The sequence below is a fragment of the Adiantum capillus-veneris genome, chromosome 21 (assembly GCF_014529385.1).
Source record: "Adiantum capillus-veneris isolate H3 chromosome 21, ASM1452938v2, whole genome shotgun sequence".
Lineage (NCBI taxonomy): Eukaryota > Viridiplantae > Streptophyta > Polypodiopsida > Polypodiales > Pteridaceae > Adiantum > Adiantum capillus-veneris.
The window spans coordinates 25,319,057-25,338,193 of record NC_140951.1 but is presented as its reverse complement, the minus strand read 5'-3'; the positions used below and the strand labels follow the sequence as shown (position 1 = coordinate 25,338,193).

Genomic DNA, 19,137 nt, shown 5'->3' with positions numbered 1-19,137 from the left:
AGTCTTTTTCTTACTTACATTGCAAAATATATAGAAATAATCCTTAGGGTTTAGGGAATGATGATTTTCACAAAACAAGAGTGTTTATACAAGAATTAGATAGACACTTCAAGAGACATGTGAAAAACCGTGCATCTAACACGCTGGAGGCAAACATATCCACAAATTTGCACAAATTTGTGGAGATAATACTCGCTTGACCGCTTCTAATCCCACTCAGACTAGGACCTTGTTTGAAACGACGTTACCAGAAAAACTCACTAGAATTTGAAAAAGAAGGTAAAAAGTGTGAGCAGAGTGTATAGAATAGTCCTTTCATGTGATCTCTTGAGTTCAAAAAGTTTGTAGATAAAAAGTTCCGTGATGTATACATGCTTTGGTGTCAGTCTGTTGTAAAGAAAGACTTTGATGTGGAAATAAAAGATCAGGTTTCCTACTCGTCTTTGTCTTGTTGTAGTGATTATGAAAGTGATTTGAAAAAATTTCCAGATTAATTTAAAGATGTTTTTCCTATTGATTTTCCAAAGGGTTTACCTCTTGAAAGAGATGAAGTAGATCATGCTATTGATTTAGTTAAATATGCAAAACCTGTTTTTATACCACCTTCTAGATTAGGCTACGCACAACACTTAGAAATAGAAAATCAACGGCAAGACTATTTAAATAAAGGATTTATTAAACCCAATGATTTTCCATGGGCTTCACCAATTTTATTTGTGAAGAAAAACGATGGTTCTATGCAACTTTGTGTCGACTATAGAGCACTAAACAATCTCACAATCAAGAATAGGTTCCCTATGTCTAGAATGAAGGATCTTTTTTATCAGCTAGAGGGAGATAACTATTTTACATCGATTGACTTACAATCTGGTTATCATCAAGTAAGAATAAAGGTTGAAGATGTTGCAAAAACGGCCTTTAGAACTAGATATGGGCAATATGTGTTTTTGATAATGCCCTTTGGTCTTACCAATCCATGAGCTAGTTTTATGAAGTTGATAAATAGTGTTTTCTGGCCTTATCTAGGCAAGTATCTCTTAATGAAATCTTCATCTATAGTCTTATTCCGAATTTGAATTCTTTTCTTAAGAAGTAAAATATCTTGGTCATATCATTTATGGAGATGGAATCAAAATGGATCCCGAAAAGGTCAAAGCCATTTTACAGTGGCCTAATCCCAATAACCTAAAAGAATTACAAATCTTTTTAGGAATGTCTAGATTTTATCATAGGTTCATTGAAAATTATGCCTAGACAATAGCTCCCATGACTGACGAACTCATAGGAAAGGAAAAAAACTTTGAGTGTGGGGAAAATCAAAATAAAAGAATGCAAAAACTTAAAGTAGCTAGTAATTTTGTGGTTGAGATAGATGCTAGTAATTTTGTTGTAGGTGCGGTTCTAACGAGAATGAAGCAACAATGGGTGATTTAGAAGATTGAAGTGGAACGGTAGCTGGAGTAGGCCACCTCGATGGAGCCCGCCAACGAGCTATCAACCTCTAAATAGTAGGAGATGCTAGCCTTGTTCCAATTGGATAGTCGCAGCCCCTGCCAGGTATTTGAGCAAGATGATTGATAGGAAGACACATTTGTGTTAAAGAATATGTCCATTGTGTTATGGGCAGTCGAACACTGACTATACTATGTTGTAAATATACTTTGGATAATAGTTCAAAGAGAAGAAGAGTGAGAGCAGCACGTTGGACACTACAAGAGGTTGTGTGCTCTTGTGACGCTGTTAGCGACGGAAATACACTGGGTTTTTATAACCCCCGGCGTCGCTAAAACCGTCGCTACGAGCGTCGCTATATGCGTTGCTATAAGCGTCGCTATATAGAGACGCTCATAGCGACGCTCGTAGCGACGTTTACACAGAAGACTATAGCGACGCTCATAGCGACGCTACAGAGCCGTAAATAGCGACGGTTATAGCGACGCCAGAGAGAATTTTTTTTTGGTGGCAGGGCATTGAATGCCCTGCCACCCATCAACCATATTGTACTTGATTCACTTTTTAAAAAAGTGCAAGGGTAGATAATAGACCCAAAACAGTCACCCACAAGACGCATTGTTTGCAAAATTGACAATTGTACACATCATAGGCAAAATGAATTGATTGGCAAATGTAATAATGACAATTGTACAACATCATAGGCATAAAGAATTGATTGGCAAAAGGAACTGCGGTGACAAATGTAATAATATACATGGTTCAAAAAGACGTATAAAATCCGTCTCATGATACATAAGCTATGAGAAACCCTAAACTAATGTTATCTAGCTACGGCTAAACTGACATCGTCTAGTCAGACGTCTCATCGCGTCCAAGCGGCGTATCTATCGGATTCTGCAAAAGAAGACAATAAGACAGCTTTCAGTAAGTATAAACATATAACAACATTTATAAAACAATACAAAAAATAGAAAAGAGTAAACCCTAATACTAACCATGCCGCCGCGAGAACTGAGAATGTCCATCAGGGCGTTTAAGCCCTTCCAGAACCGCTGGATAGTACATCGGTGGTCGTCTTCCCCGTCTCCACTCGATTCGTGCCCTTTGTCGCTCTTGCTTTGCATCCTCATATTGTGAAATCCACTTTTGCATCACTGGATTGTGAAGCATGCAAAATCGGTTGATGTTAGCCTCTAGATCTTCCGTCATCTTCTTCTCAACACCGAGATTGCACATGACAATCCCAGATATGCGCTCATCATCTATGGTTTGCCATAGCGTGTCCCGGCTTTATCAAATCCGTCTAGCCACTCTCCAATGTACACTAGGGACTCTGATACCAACCAACCTTCTGCCATGCTACCCTCCGGACGTGCCTTTTGACACACATATCCCTTAAGCGTTTTCATGAAATGTTCTAAGAAGAACATCCATCTGGAATGAACTGTGCCAGCTATTTCCACCTCATCAACTATGTGAACAAGAAGATGCACCTGAATGGTTAGCATGGTAGTAGGAAAATGTTTCTCAAACATGCACACAAGCTCCGCAGCATTTAGTTTGGCGAATGGTATGGAGTCTACGTTGATCTCCTTTTGTGAGATCCATTGCACCAGCTTTGCAAGTTTGTAGATTGTGTTACGGATGTCGAGAGACAAACATCCCTCAATGGAAATCGGTAAAATAAACTGTAAAGTATGTGCAGCAATGATATTAAAGTCCACATTTTATGCAATGATATTAAAGTCCACTATGAACGTACCTGACACATTTTATGCCAATCGTGTGACCTCAAACCGGTAAGATTTCCTTCTTTAGTAAAACACATTCGGAGCGAGTGCATTACGCCAGTGGGGGTCCGCAAAGATCGAATGGTCTCTTTTACTTTGCGTTCTTGGGCTCCTGTGAAAATCCATGGTGCTTTAGGGAGTTTTATCGATCCATCAGACGTTGTTTGCGGCCAATATTGCTCCATACGATCCACATTTCTAAGGTCAACTCTGGCTCCCAAAGTATCTTTCTTGCCGGTCAGATGGTCCCAGAGTAGATTACCCACATTATTGAATATGTGCATTGGATCGAGCAAGTGATTGATCATGAGTCGGGGCCAGTATGGTAACTCGTACCATAGAGATAGTCTCTTCATCCCTGGAGGAAATCCGTCATCGCACATCTTCTTCTGCTCTAACCATGCTTGTGCAGACATCCTTGGTGGCTCTCTTCCCAAAAAGCCGTCGTGTAACACATGATTCTCTGGAAGATACGCTTGATGACCTTCGTAGATTTTCTTCTTCAGTGAGGGTGCCTTACGTGCATTCAGTCTAGGTCCACATGTGACACATTCTCTGTATCCGCTTGTTTGAAGCCCTGAATGTATACACATGATAATAGATCAACTATGGGAAAAAACAAGATTTACAGTGTCTGAGTGAGGAGTGTCAATAGATCACCTGAGCATTCTGTTAGCCCGGGATAGTCATGCATGGTCCACATTAGAATGCCTCTGATCAAAGCATTCCATCGTCCTGTGTGTCGGCTCATATCCACCACCTCTATGCCAATCCACAATTTTTGTAGCTCTTCCAATAGTGGACGAAGATACACATCCATATTCCCCACTTTATATCGCCCTGGCACAATCAAGCTTAGCCATAGGTGCCCCTTCTTCGTAGTCAACCACGGGGGAATGTTGTAATTGACGATGACAACGGGCCATACACTGTAAGATTTTGATCTTTGACCAAATGGATTTACGCCATCCATAGCTAGGCCTAAGCGCAAATTTCGAGCTTCCCTGGAAAAATCCGACCATGTTCCATCTATATGTTTCTAGGCTGCGCAATCTGCAGGAATTCATAGCACACCATCCGAAGATTTATTCTCCTCATGCCATGATGCTAGGGCAGCCATGGACTTACATTCGAAGAAATACTTGATGCGAGGAAGCAGAGGAAAATGTCGCAAAACCTTTTGTGGAATTTTTGTCCCGTGGAGATCTACTCGATATCTTTCGGAATCACATTTCGGACACTTCTCCATGTCTATGTATTCCCCTCTGAAAAGAATGCAGTCATTAGGACAAGCGTGGATAGAATTGTAATCCATCCCCAAGTTTCGCAAAATCTTTCTTGCTTCATCTCGGGAATCTGGCATCACATTGTCAGCTGGTAGTATGTGCTCTTTAAGCAATCTACACAACATAAAAATACGATACAGTCGTGTAAAAATCTATCAGATCATTATACATTTAGAGTTTTATTAAAGTAAACTAATTGTAATAGATCACCTGAAAAGCGCTGTGACGCTAGTGTCACTCCATCCAAACTTTGCCTGCATGTTGAGAAGAACCAGGAGTGCTTTCAATCTAGACATACGTGCTCCATTATACAATGGCGTATCGGCTTCACTTTTCATATCATCATAGATAAGACTTTCTGAATCCATGATCGTCTCGATCATTTCATCAATCTCAGGCTCAAACATTGCCTCGGATGGAATGTGCTCTGCATGATCATCCCCCGAGCTGTCAGAGGCTACATCTTGTGGCCTCACATATGCTGCTTGACCAAAGCGCCTGCGAACACGTCTATTGGGTTGCAAGATTGCTGCTTGTTGGCCAGCGTTAGAGTCCGACAAGTTATAATTGGCAACAACTCGATCTATAATAGATGGATCAAACTCGCCAAATTCGCGAACGTGCTGCAAAGAAACACGTCTTGTCCGTTGCACAGCATGCTTGCATTGATTACAAGGACATAAGACCCTCGTTGAGAGATAGGTGTTTCGGTTGGACGGTCCCACATTCTCGTCACTACTCATAATGAGGATAAAAATCTTATAACCTGGACAACAAATTTAATATTCTATTGGCATTCTTCGTCTTATCTCTCTCTCTCTCTCTCTCTCTCTCTCTTTACCTCACATTCTCTAGTCATGTCCAATCCCCGCACACCTCGGTCTAGAGGTGCACGGAGATTAGAACCACCGGGTTATAATCTCGTCTTTATTGGTCAATACCTATATTTGTGGGTACAAGAAATCTACACACCCACATCTACATGATACTTCATGTAGTGGACAAAACCCCTTTGCCTCTTCTCTAGCTGTAGCACTTCACAGCATCCTAACATCTTTTCACAGTAGATCTTTTCAGTGTTCGTCTAACTCTAAACCCTAAACCGTAAGTAATTCTTGCGTGGACTCGATCTAACGTAAATAAGTGTAAATCTAAATAAACGTAAATCTAACTAAAAATAAACCTAAATCTAATTTAACGTAAGTCTACATCTAACCTAATCTTTAACGTCTTTTGGGATAGTTTCCTACGACGTTAAAACTCTCTTCTTCTTGTGTGTGTGTGTGTGTGTGTGTGTGTGTGTGTGTGTGTGTGTGTGTGTGTGGGTAAACCTAAATAAACCTAAGTCTAATCTAATATAACATAAATCTAAATCTAACGTAAATTATGTTATATTAAAAACAAAGAACTAAACTAACAGGGATTATAAGAACCTTAAAACTGATTTAACACATAATTTTTCACATAACTCGGCAAGAGTTGGCATTCTCATCACTAAAGATGTGAGAGTTAACTTCTGGCGGTGACGCTGCCTCATCTCCATCCACATCTGACGACAGCAATTGGCCCTTTAGACCGTTCTTGCTCTTGTTACTAACTTTGAAGTTGCTGTTGAATGACTAGAGGTTGTCTAGATGGTCATTGTGTCGGGGATGTAGTGACTCTTGCCACCCTGAAGATCCACCTTCTTCCCTATCTTCTGAAGACATTTCACCAGTACGTTTGGATCGACGGAGCCCACCATGAGTGAAGGCAGCAATACCCTATATTCCATTGAGTGCTTTCTTCACCCGCTTCATGTAGGCATCGCAGTCTATGGAGACCTAAATCTAATCTAATATAACGTAAATCTAAATCTAGCGTAAATAAACGTAAATCTAGTTAAAAATAAACCTAAATCTAATCTAATTTAACTTAAATAAACCTAAATCTAATTTAACGTAAGTCTACATCTAACCTAATCTTTAACGTCTTTTAGTATAGTTTCCTACAACGTTATAACTCTCTTCTTCTTGTGTGTGTGCGCGTGTGTGGATGTGTGTGCCAATAAAAAGAGATAAATGGTATAACCTTTCTATCACCCATGCCAAGTATGATAGATTGATTATGCCATTTCCCTCTTGAATAATAGGTCTTGAGTTCAACTCCTCGTCGGCTAGATCTTTAGGTCTTTTAATTTTAATTAGTTTCCTACGACGTTAAATTAGTTTCTCTCTCTTTCTCTCTCAATGTGTGTGCGTTTTTTTGGATCGTATGCATGTTTTCTCTCTCTTTTCCTCTCTCAATGTGTGTGTTTTTTGTTTATGCATGTTCTCTCTCTCTTTTCCTCTCTCAATGCGTGCGTTTTTTGTTTATGCATGCTCTCTCTCTTTTCCTCTCTCAATGTGTGTGTGCATTCTTTGTTTATGTATGTGTGTGTGCGTTTTTGTTTATGTTTGTACTCTCTCTCTCTCTCTCTCTCTCTCTCTCTCTCTCTCTCTCTCAAAAACACTGTGTGTGTGTGTGTATGTGTGTGTGTGAGAGAGAGAGAGAGAGGGAGAGAGAAAGAGGGGAAGGGAACATGAGAATGAGGAGAGGGAAGGAGCATACCTGGCTCTCCTTCCTGTCCTCGTGTGTGTGTGTGTGTGTGTGGAGAAGAAAAAGAGAGAGAGAGAGAGAGAGAGAGAGAGAGAGAGAGAGAGAGAGAGAGGAAGAGCGTTACCTGCTCCTTGCTTGAGGGCGTCGAAAAACTCAGATCTGAGATCTGAGTTTTTGGGCGCGCTCGGTTATTTTTTTAGCCCAGGCGGCGTCGCTATGAGCGTCGCAAATTTCTTTGTAAATTTGCGACGCTCATAGCGATGCCGGGAATTTTTTTTTTGAGCGCCGCTGTGTGAGCGTCGCTAATATGAATAGCCTCTTATAGTGGGATGGCTGCTACTGCTGCAGGGTAACGATTGTGTGTGTGGGTCTCGATGTGTGTTGGTGTGTATGTGTAGTATTTTTTCCTACCTTCTCCATCACCTGCGCACTCTACAAAGTGGTATCAGAGCTCAGTTTAAGAAGCTACAATCAATACACAGATTTTCGCAGTTTTGGAAAACAGCCAAAAGAGAGGTTTTTTGGTCATAGCTCCCTCACACGAACTCGGAATACAGTGATCTAGGAGTCTATATTTATGTTTTTGGGCATTCCAAACTCATTGAAATACTTAGATTTGCCAAAATCTGCAATTTTTTGGAGCAAACAGCCAGCTCACACAAGCATATGAGATTTCCAGTTTTGCACTCGACAGTAGATTTACAGGTTACAGGTGAAGAATTCAGCATTTACACAGGTTTTGGAGAGCGACATAGAGCTTTTGCATCATGACATTGTGCTATCAAAGATTATGTTTGGTTGTTGTGGATCCGTTATGGACAGCCGCCTATGTAAGAAAGGTTGTGGGAAGAAGTTGAGGCGGTTATATTGTCAGATGGAGTAGTTTGTGGTTATGTATGATATGCGGTTAATGTATTTTGGAAAACTGCAACCTTTGTGAGGGTCGACTAGTGAGGTTTTTTGAAGCCATGCCTTGGGAGATTTGGTACCTTGGCAAGGTGGATTAGGTACTGGAGCGAACCCCCAAGTGGCCCCGCGAAAGACCTCATATGTTGTTTACGACTATGGGAAGAAGGTGGATGTATGGATATGTGGTACAGGACAGTGTATGGATATATTGCACTTGCATAGAGGTCCATGTAGACATTGTTTTAGAGTATTTATGCATAGTATTGAGTCAGTCTGTGGCAAAGTGAGTCAATGGATTTTCCCTTGGCAGGGAGAGATTTTCTGTCAGTGTTTATGAGTACTTTGGTAGATATTGTCACTTGAGATATTGTCCAAATACAAACGGAACTCTGCCAAAATCCTTTGGAAGAAATTGAGAGAGTAAAGATGGCAAAAAGTTCAACTCAAGTCACACAGATTGTTGGAGAGACGTTGACTAGAGAGAACTATAGCATATGGTCTTATAGGATGGAGAACTTCATCATGGGGAAAGGTTTATGGGACTACATTACAAGTGAACAAGAGTGTCCAGAGGTTGGTTTGGAACCAAATAGAGAGAATGTTGAAGCACATAAAACATGGCAAGCAGGAGTAGAAGCTTACAAGAAGTGGATCGAGAATTCAAGGAAAGTGATGCATTGGATTTCACTATGCATTAGTGACTTCTTTATACCACATGTGAAGAAGGCTCAATCTCCAAAGGAAGCATGGGAGATACTAGCAAGAATGAACAGCTCCAATACAGAACCACGAAAAGTTCACTTGAAGCAAAGGTTACATTGTGTATGGCGAGGAAATAGATCCATATCAGATTATGTGACAGAGATAAAGCAAATACAGGAAGATCTTGCGGGCATTAATGTTGAAGTTCCAGATGATGACTTAGTTTCAGTGACATTGAATGTTTTGGGACCGGAATACAACTCATTGGATACATCTATATCTGTTCAAGGACACATGCCTGATTTTGAAGAGCTAGTAAACCTTTGTTTGCAAGAAGAGGTGAAGCTAGGCAAGTCAGGTCCTTCTACATCAAATGAAAATTCCAGAGATCAGGTTTTACTCTAGAGGTCGCGGAAACAATAGAGGTGGAAGAGGAAACTATGGTCGTGGAAACAATGTTGGAAGATGTCAATGGCAAAACCAACAAAGTCAAAGTTACAATGATTACAGCCAAAGAGGTAGGGGGAGAGCCCGACCTCGTGGACGTGGAGGTGGACGATTTGTACATCCTCAAAGAGATGGATATTGTAATAGGTGTGGCATTTATGGTCACTTTGAAAGAGAATGTTACACGAGGCTAAATCAAAATCCTGATCGTGGTGGAAGAGGCCAAGGTTATGGCAGACATGGAGGAAACTTTGTTGGATACAATCCTCATGATCAAAATATATATGACAATAGATCGAGTGGGCATTTATTTCGTATGGAGCATGTTGTTGGGAGCATGGTGGAGCCACATCATACAGATAATTGGTATTTAGATAGTGGTGCCACAAATCATATGACATATCATGGTGAATGGTTTGACAGAAAAGAGAAGTTAGAAGAGGATGAGTTTGTCGCTACAGGTGATGATACTATGCATCAGATTACGCATGTTGGTTCAGTTCCATTGCTAGAAAAAGACGAGACATACAACACATTGGGAGATGTTCTATATGTGCCTTCAATCACGAAGAATTTGGCATCAGTTGGAGAGATGACAGATCAAGGGTTGCAAGTCCCTTTTAATCGTTATGGCTGTTTCATAGAGGAGTTTCACAAAGGCAGACCAGGCAAGATATTGGCATGTGGAAGAAAGAAAGGTCGCTTGTTCTCATTGGAAGCTGGAGATCCATGTTTACACAGCGGTATGTATGCAAACAAATCAGCCACTCAAGATGATTGGGCAGAGTTATGGCATAAGAGGATTGGTCATGTCAATTTTAGAAGACTAAATCATATGCAATCAAATCAAATTGTGCGTGGACTACCGAAGTTTGGCAGATTGAATTTTGATCATGTTTGTGAAGCTTGTCAATTTGGAAAGCAATCTCGTTTACCATTTCCAAAGAGAGGGAGAATTAGTCAAAGTCCTTTGGAAATTTTTCATTCAGATATTTGGGGACCTTGTGATCATGCTATGCCAAATGGTTGTCAATATTTTATCACATTCACAGATGATTACAACAGAATGACATGGGTTTAATTTCTAAAGGCAAAGTCAGAGGCATTTGAGGTATTCTTGGAGTTCAAAGTTATGGTTGAGAAAGAGAATGGTTTTCAAATTAGATGCCTACGTACAGATGGAGGGAGAGAGTACATGTCACACAGTTTTGATGATTACTTACGTGAACAAGGCATAAGAAGACAGATTACTTGTAGATACACACCACAACAAAATGGAGTTGCTGAGAGAAAGAATAGACTCATAGCAGAGATTGCACGAGCCATGATGAATGAAATGAATATGCCATTAACATATTGGGCTGAAGCAGTTCATACAGCACTACCCATTATGAATCGAACACCAATAACTGCCATTCATGAAATTTCACCTTATGAGAGACTGTATGGGATCAAACCAACAGTTTCCTAGATGAAAGTTTTTGGATGTGTTTGCTATGTTCATGTGCTAAATGAAGCAAGAAAGAAGATGGAGCCAAAGGCAGTGTAGTGTATATTCTTGGGCTATCCAGTTGAAAAGAAAGGTTACAAGTTATATGATCCTACGACAAGACAAGTTTATGTCAGTAGAGATGTCAGATTTTGTGAGCATGAACCATGGTATAAACCAAAGCCAGTGATGATAGAAGATGAGTATGAAGAGCAAGAGAATGTGCTTCATGTTGTTGATAAGCTAGGACCATCAACAAGAACTATGTCAGGACCACATATGGCAGAGGAGAGTATAGGAAGTGTCAACCCATGGAGTAGTCATTTGTGAGATAATAATCAGGACGAGAAAGTCAAGAAGAAAGTGGTTGAAGAGATTTCTGGAGATGAAAGCCTCAATGAAGAGCATGGTTTACCACATTTGAGGACACCTGGAAATAAGAATGCTGAGAAATATGTACCCCCATATGCAAGAGTTGAAGAGAAGAGTGCACCACAGTCACAGAAGATCAGAGAGGGTGCTCTATCCAATGGATAGATTGACATACAACGGTTACATGCGTACACGTTATGCATACATGGTTTCACGTGTGCAACATAAAGAGCCTACATGTTTTCAAGAGGCAATTGGAAAATCAGAATGGGAGTCAGCTATGGATGATGAGATGGATGCTCTTGTGAAGAATGACACTTGGGATTTGGTTTGCTTGCCAAGTGGAAAGAAAGCAATTGGTTCAAAATGGGTATACAAAATCAAGTGCAAGTCAGATGGTAGTATGGAAAGATACAAAGAGAGGCTTGTTGCTAAAGGTTATGCACAAACAAAAGGTCTCGATTATGATGAGACATTTAGTCCAGTTGTTGCAAAGATGACAACAGTCAGATTGGTGATAGCAATGGCAAGTATGTTCAGTTGGAAGTTAGGGCAAATGGATGTCGATAATGCATTCTTGAATGGTGACTTGGAAGAAGAAGTTTATATGATACAGCCAAAGGGTTATCAACATCCAGAGTTTCCATATTATGTGTGTAAGTTGAAGAAAACATTGTATGGTTTGAAGCAAACATCTAGAGCTTGGTGTGAAAAGATAACCAGATTCTTGAAGAAGATTGGATTTAAAGAGTCTACTACTGTTCACTCATTGTTTTTGAAGCATGTTGATGGAGAGATCGTCGTTATTGTTATCTATGTTGATGACTTGATTCTCACTGGAAGTCATGATGAGAAAATTTTACATGTCAAGAAAAGTTTGTTGAGAGAATTCAACATGAAGGATCTTGGTGAGTTGAGATATTTTTTGGGAATTGAAATTGTCGACACTTTATTAGGAATTTGGATGATACAAAGACAATACGCATTGGATATGCTTGAGAAGTATGGAATGACAGCATGAAAACTGGTTGATACACCTCTTGATCAAAATGTGAAGTTGATTGATGATGGACATTACATTGAGGATGTCACTATGTATCGCAAGATGGTTGGAAGTCTTATTTACTTGACAATAACAAGGCTAGATTTGAGTTATGCAGTGGGTGTTGTGAGTCAATTCATGCAAAAGCCATGTAAAAGTCATCTTGATGCAGTGAGATGGATTATGAGATATGTGAAATCCACTGTCAGTTATGGAATGTTTTATGAAAAGAATGAGAAGCTTTGTCTTTATGGTTACACAGATGCAGATTGGGCAGGAGATTTTATGGATAGAAGATCTACAAGTGGTTATGCATTTTCCATTGGCAATGGTATGATAAGTTGGAGTAGCAAGAAGCATTTAACTCTAGCATTATCAAGTACAGAAGCTAAATATCATTGAGCAGCTTTGGCAACATGTGAAGAGTCATGGTTGAGAGTACTTATGGTAGACTTTGGTTTTGACTATCTTGACAGTATCATTATATATTGTGACAATATTAGCAGCATCATGTTGGCAAAGAATCCAGTTTACCATGCTCGCACTAAACACATTGAGGTACATTATCACTTCATTAGAGAAAAAGTTTTGGCAGGTGATATTGATTTGGTGTATGTGAAGACAAATGATCAAGTTGCGGATATATTTATAAAAGCTCTTGGAAAGGAGAAGTTTTGCTACTTTCGTGAAGCATTGGGAATCCATCATATGCAAGCTCATTCTAAGCTTGAGGGGGAGTGTTAAAGAATATGATGTTAAAGAATATGTCCGTTGTGTTATGGGCGGCCGGACACTGACTATACTATATTGTAAATATACTTTGGATAATAGTTCAAAGAGAAGAAGAGTGAGAGCAGCACGTTGAATGGCTGCTGCTGCAGGGTAACGATTGTGTGTGTGTGTGTGTGTCTTGATGTGTGTTGGTGTGTGTGTGTGTAGTCTTTTTTCCTACCTTCTCCATCACCTACACACTCTACAATTTGTTAAACACCTTGGCCTTACTCTTCGTGTGATAAGCTTTGCCTTCTCGCATTCACTTGCATCAGGTGTACACAAGATTTCATGTGCTAGTGGTCATATTTCTCCCTTGATGTGCTCCTTGAGACCAAAAAGGATCTTTAAGGCGAGTGCTCCCAAGGAGTACCCTAAAGAAGCAACATGCATGCTGCTCCTTGAGACCAAAAAGGATCTTTAAGGCGAGTGCTCCCAAGGAGTACCCTAAAGAAGCAACATGCATGCAGCTCCTCCCCAAGATCTCCAAGGAGCTCCAATGGGCTAGAGTCAAAGCATAAGCTCAAAGAGATTTGGATTTTCCGTTGCTATCCTCTCCTTGATGCATGTGATCCTAGAGAAACTTTGATATACACCTTGAATAGAGGGGGAAGGCAACTCAATAGTTGATCCCTTATGCACAATACAATCAACATGGTCATGCTACGATGTTGTACTATTCAGGATGTTCAGGATCTTAAGTGGTCATGTACTTCAAAAGCATCAATGAGCTCGATTAGTGAGTTCTTAACATCTCTCCTAGTTGGAAATTCCTTGTGTTGGTGCATGCCAGGGTTTGTGTTAATTAGGCCACCACTCATCATTATCAAAACTCTAAAAACACCGGGGCTCTAAGGTGCTCGCAAGAAGCACCCTGAAGGAGCAGTGCACGTGCAGCTTTCTCGGCGTGTTCCCTGGAAGCACCAAGCTATAGATGGTATCACCATCAGCTTTGGGAGATTGCTCTAGTAATTAGAGGACCCTCAAAGTGGAGGACTTGTAAGTCCAGCTTTTGCACCATCTCACGACCAATTATTTAGTCTCGGGGCCTCTGGCATGCAGCCTCTACCCACCATCCATGCCACCATGGTTGTCCACCTCACAGCCTCGACGTGCTTGGCTTGGTTGTCTAGCATCAAATGGGAAGTTCTTCAAGCCTTAGCTAATCTTGTGAACACTATCGCCCCCTGCACAACACTATTACTACGTCTAACAACCTCATGCTAAACTGGTTCTTAGAAGCCCACTCGCTCATCTAGCGAGGTGATGAAATCTATGCATGCAGAGCGCTGAAGAAGATGAATAAGGATTTGTATGCACCCCACCCTATCCCGCACTGGCTCAGCCCTCAGGTGGAGACCATCCATGGTGTCACCATCAATGTGCAGCAGCGTGAGGCCAGCATCACCAACAACTTCCATGGATAGCGTCCTAGTGTCTATTGCTACCATGGGTGGACGCCTCTTTGCTCAGCTCTCTCAGCTCATGCTGGAGATGGCTAACAATGGCCTCACTGGAAACCTCGCCTTTGACCCTAACATTGACTTGGATTTTGGCCTCAAAGGAGCTGACATTGCCATGGCCTCCTACTTGCCTGAGCTTCTGCACTTGGCTAACCCCGTCACAACAAACACGAGAATTTAGTAGGTCTCATCCACATGATTACGAGGCAATTATGTCCGGTCTGCACTTGGCTAACCCCGTCACAGCAAACACAAGAATTTAATAGGTCTCATCCACGTGATTACGAGACAATTATGTCCGGTCTTGCTGATAGCCATAGCCCATGAAGGCGACCAAAGGAAGTCAAATGATCTACATGCAAAAGCAAAGGGTTTGTGGCAATGGCAAACCACAATGCATTGAGAGAGCAACCTTGCCTCATATTCAGGGAGAGTCCAAGAGGCCAAGAATCCCCAATAAAGCAAAGCGAGCATATGAAAAGTTTACAATATTGGCTAATTTTTCCAAGCGGCCAAGACTCAATCAACTCACCATCAAGAATCCCTAAGGAAGTGCTTTTAGCATATAAGAAGTGTACAATATTGACTAACCTTGCCTTGTGGAGCATCCAAGAGGCCAATACTTGGTCAACTCACCATGAACAATCCTTGAGGAAGTGTTGTGAGCACCGAAGAAGTGTGCAATATTGGCTAACTTTGGATCAAAACCAATACACTGCACAATATCCGCAATGACTTTCCACTGCACACAATATCAAAGGCCTTTTCAATGTCAACTTGCATGACAAGTACATCTTGATGGGTGTATTTTGCATATTCATTTCCAAACATGACATTTGCCAAATTATATATGATTTGTCAATGAGGTATGAAAACATATTGTGCTGAATGAATACCTGTGATACCGGTTTAGCGGCACGGCTAAAGAAACTGAAGTCGTCCAAGTTTTCGAGATCAAAACTGTAAAAATCAACCATTCAAGAAGCCAAAGGTAAAGAAACGACAAAAAAATAGCATTTTTTCTTATTATTATTGCCGCCACCAATCCACGCGCGTGAAGTAGGCCGCCGCGTCTCCTTTTGGCACCACACACACCCCCCTCTCATCTTTTATTTCCTCTCTCTCTTCCACCAAGCCCCGCAGGGCGCATAAAACAAACCCCCACCCCTTTTCTTCCACTGGCGGCCCGCCATGCTTTTACAAAATCTCCCTCTCTCTCTCTTCATTATTTAGGTTAGCACTTTCTCTCTCTCTCTTTCTCTCTTATCTCTCCTAGCTCGTCCATACTCCTACCCGACGGGCTGCCATACCTCACCCACCCCTTTGGATTTGGAGCTGATCTCTTCAGGTAGCTGATTCCAGTGTTAGAATTTACAGCTCTACTGAAAGTCGTCAATTCAGTTAATGAGATTGAAATGGAGTATAGAAAATGAGCTAGAATAGTAACTGAACTGAAATACTCTACTGGAATTAGGAACAGATTGAATGAATGTAAAAGTGTTTCAAATTCAGATTTAGAGTTTACGGATACAAGGTATTACAGACTGAAGCTTAATGAACCACTGTATTAATGATTAGAGAGTAGAGTTACAAGTGAAGAGACTAGAAGCAAAAGACTAGATGTAAGAAGTCAAAGAGTGCAAACACTCCCAAAGTACAATCAACCCAACTACAATGTAATGGAACCTATTTATAGCTTCTTGAGGTTATTGTGGTAACCGCCATGGTAATTACTGGTTGGTCAGCTATTCGGCTTCCTGGAGATGATTCTCACTGGTGAGACTATCTCCGCCGTCTACACTCTCCTCTCATCCACACTCTCTTGGCCTCTCACACACTCCCTCTCCTCTCCTCTTGCTCTTCCCTCTGGCGGGCCGATGCATAATAATCTCTCTATTTCTTTCTTCCCTTACCCCCCCCTTTGCCCTTCACCCTATTATCATTTTATCTCTCTCTCTCTCTCTCTCTCTCTCTCTCTCTCTCTCTCTCTCTCTCTCTCTCTCTCTCTCTCTCTCTCTCTCTCTGTGGAAACGGCCAATGCTGCATAATCTTCTCTCTCTCTCTCTCTCTCTCTCTCTCTCTCTCTCTCTCTCTCTCTCTCTCTCTCTCTCTCTCTCTCTCTCAACCCAAAACCCCCTACCCTTACCCCACCCTTTTGACCACACCCCCCCCCCCCGCTCGCTCTATGTCGGCCACGCAAGCCCGTAGGCCGCGTCATACTCCCTCTCTCTCTCGTGGTCTTTTAAACAGCCCGAAGGCGTGCTGCACCGAGGCCTCTCTCTCTCTCTCTCTCTCTCTCTCTCTCTGTCACCCACACACACACACCCTCACACACTCCCTCTATGACTCTCACTTACCATCTCTCTCCCTCTCTCTCACGCTGTCAATAGGCCCATGCGGGTGTAGCTGCACAGATCCGCTCTCTATCTCTCTCTCTCATAGTACACACACACACCCATTACACACACACACACACACACGCTCTTCTCCCTCTCCCCCAGCACCCACTCTCTCCCTCTGTCACTCTGGTTCTCTCTCTCTCTCTCTCTCTCTCTCTGTTTTCCTGCGCACCAAGCACGTTAAAAATATATATTTTTAAATAATATATATACACATGTTTTATAAAATTCCCCCCCTTTCTCTCGTTCCCACACACCACACCCTCTTTTCGAGCACGCACCCACATACACACACACAACCCCCTGTATATACGTACACACATACATACATACATATATGCACGCACACACAACACATAAACACATACACATACAAGCACCGACATGCATAAAACACACATACTCGCACTCATGCACTCACATATATACACACACGCCTACACAAACTCACCCATACAGACAATAAACACACGCATATACACACACCCACCAAAAAATAACAAAAACAAAAGAATAAACAAAGAAGAAGAACACCAAAAGCACGGGACGCCGCCACCAAGTCAAGGAAATACGCCGAAGGCACGCCTTGGCCTGCACCGAGAGGAAGTGACACGTAGCATCTCGGCTTCCCGCAACAAATACCTATTTTGGCAGCCTTAAACCTCACACCGACCACCCGAACCATCAACAAAACCCCTTGTAAATGCCCCAAACTCCACTATTCCCTAATAACCTAGTTAGTGGCTAGTGGATTGTAAAAAACTCTCCCCATCCCACTCTTTCCTCTGTCTCTATCTCTACCTTCTCGCCCTCTCTATCTTTCTTACTGAAGAGGCATCTAGGCTCCTTATAGTGACCAGTGGATATTTGCAAGGACCATTAGGTAAGGACCACCTCTCAAGCCAATATAAAGAGGCCTCTTTTAAGCACAAAGGGAGGCACAAGTGAAGGAGGAACACATTAGCTCCATGCACTCTACTTTTTTAAGCACCACAAAACAAATAATGCACCTCCCAAGCTAGGGATCTCATGGCATCATGTTCTATTGCAAGCATGGACATTTTAGCATTGGCAACATCATCATTTTCCCCATTCTCCACCACACCATGGTTGAGTTACGAGTCACGACCACTCCATGCACATAAGACAATCACTATTCCCCTGCAAGGCAGCGTGAGCACGCTAGGATTGAATGCACCGACACCATGCTACCCCGGGCCGCTCTCGATGCTGGTGATTGACGTCATTGGTGGTTGCATCATTTTGATGTTTTCTCTCAACTAACCTCCCGCTAACGTATTAACCTCCCACTAACTCCAACTTCGCCATGCACCATATGGCGCTCACATTCCATCATGCATCCCTAGTGCCAAGAGCCAGGTTTGTAACAATCAAGACCACCATTTGTAAGTATCATCATCACCAATAAAAGGGATGCAATGCTGTCTTGATCTTTGGGGTCCATTCTGTGTTCTCCTTAGTTTTTCTTTCCCACATTTTGGAGATGTTTCATCTCTTGTATATCACTCTGCTTGTGCTCCGTCACGGACAGCCTCTCCAGTCAGTGAGTATGCTCCATTCTAACCTTGTCACATACCTCTCTCGTACACACACTAGGCATTTTCTACATGTGGACGTTTGTTGTATCACCATTTCACGTTGGTTACCTAGAGGGAGTCTCACTTTTACTACCCTAGGTCATGTATGTCTGCGTCCTAGCCGCACTTATGCTAGGTGGTGCCCCTCTCTAGTTATAGGATTACTCCAATCTTGAGATGATCCTTGGGGATGTTATGTCTATGTGCGGTGTAGAGGCCACCCCATATGGCATGTCATTTCCGGTTATCATTTTCTTGGCGCCCCCATTGAGGATCCTTTTATGAAACCCTCCAGCTTACAAGACTGAAACCCCTAAACTTTTGTGGATGGATGAATGGTTAGCTAGGTTCGCTAACTGGACGACAGAAGAAGAGGAGCTCCAAGGAAAACTAGACAAACTTTTCATCTCCATTGAAGCTCGAGGGCCAGGCGTAACGGTAATCGATTTGCAGTGGGAGAGTCAACCAACACACTAGACTCAGTGGATATACATAGGCCGGGTGCCAAGGAGAAGAAGGAGGAAGTCAAGACCATGTCCACAACCTACAACCAACCCGTAACAACAAGATGGAGGGAGCTCTGCACAATAGAGAATCAACACTATTCTACTTTGAGAATCAGGTTACTCAAGTCACGAAGATAATTATTACAGTTAGTTTCCAAGTCGCACATGATGCTATAGCACAAATACCGGAAGCACTTGCTCATGCTCTCACTAGAGAGACTAGGGATCTACTGAGCTTGTTTCAGGAAAGAACACCACCCTCTCCCACAAGCTTGGACAGTGACTAAGCACCTCTAAGCTTCGCATGAATCAGTACAACTTACCTCAAGGT

General features: G+C 41.9%; 1 protein-coding gene across 1 annotated transcript; it reads left to right on the top strand.

The window, feature by feature from the left end:
- Positions 1-8,443: 8,443 nt before the first annotated feature.
- On the top strand, positions 8,444-9,124 carry LOC147430671 (uncharacterized). The gene is made up of 2 exons (XM_086493571.1): positions 8,444-8,743; positions 8,861-9,124. The coding sequence occupies exons 1-2, from the start codon at positions 8,444-8,446 to the stop codon at positions 9,122-9,124; spliced, it is 564 nt and encodes a 187-aa protein (XP_086349697.1).
- Positions 9,125-19,137: the final 10,013 nt, after the last annotated feature.

Excerpts from the sequence above, each read along its gene's own strand:
- LOC147430671 (XM_086493571.1), top strand. The coding sequence starts at position 8,444 with ATGGCAAAAAGTTCAACTCAAGTCACACAGATTGTTGGAGAGACGTTG. Across the intron at positions 8,744-8,860 it reads TTATACCACATGTGAAGAAG|ATATCAGATTATGTGACAGA; the intron begins GCTCAATCTCCA and ends GGAAATAGATCC.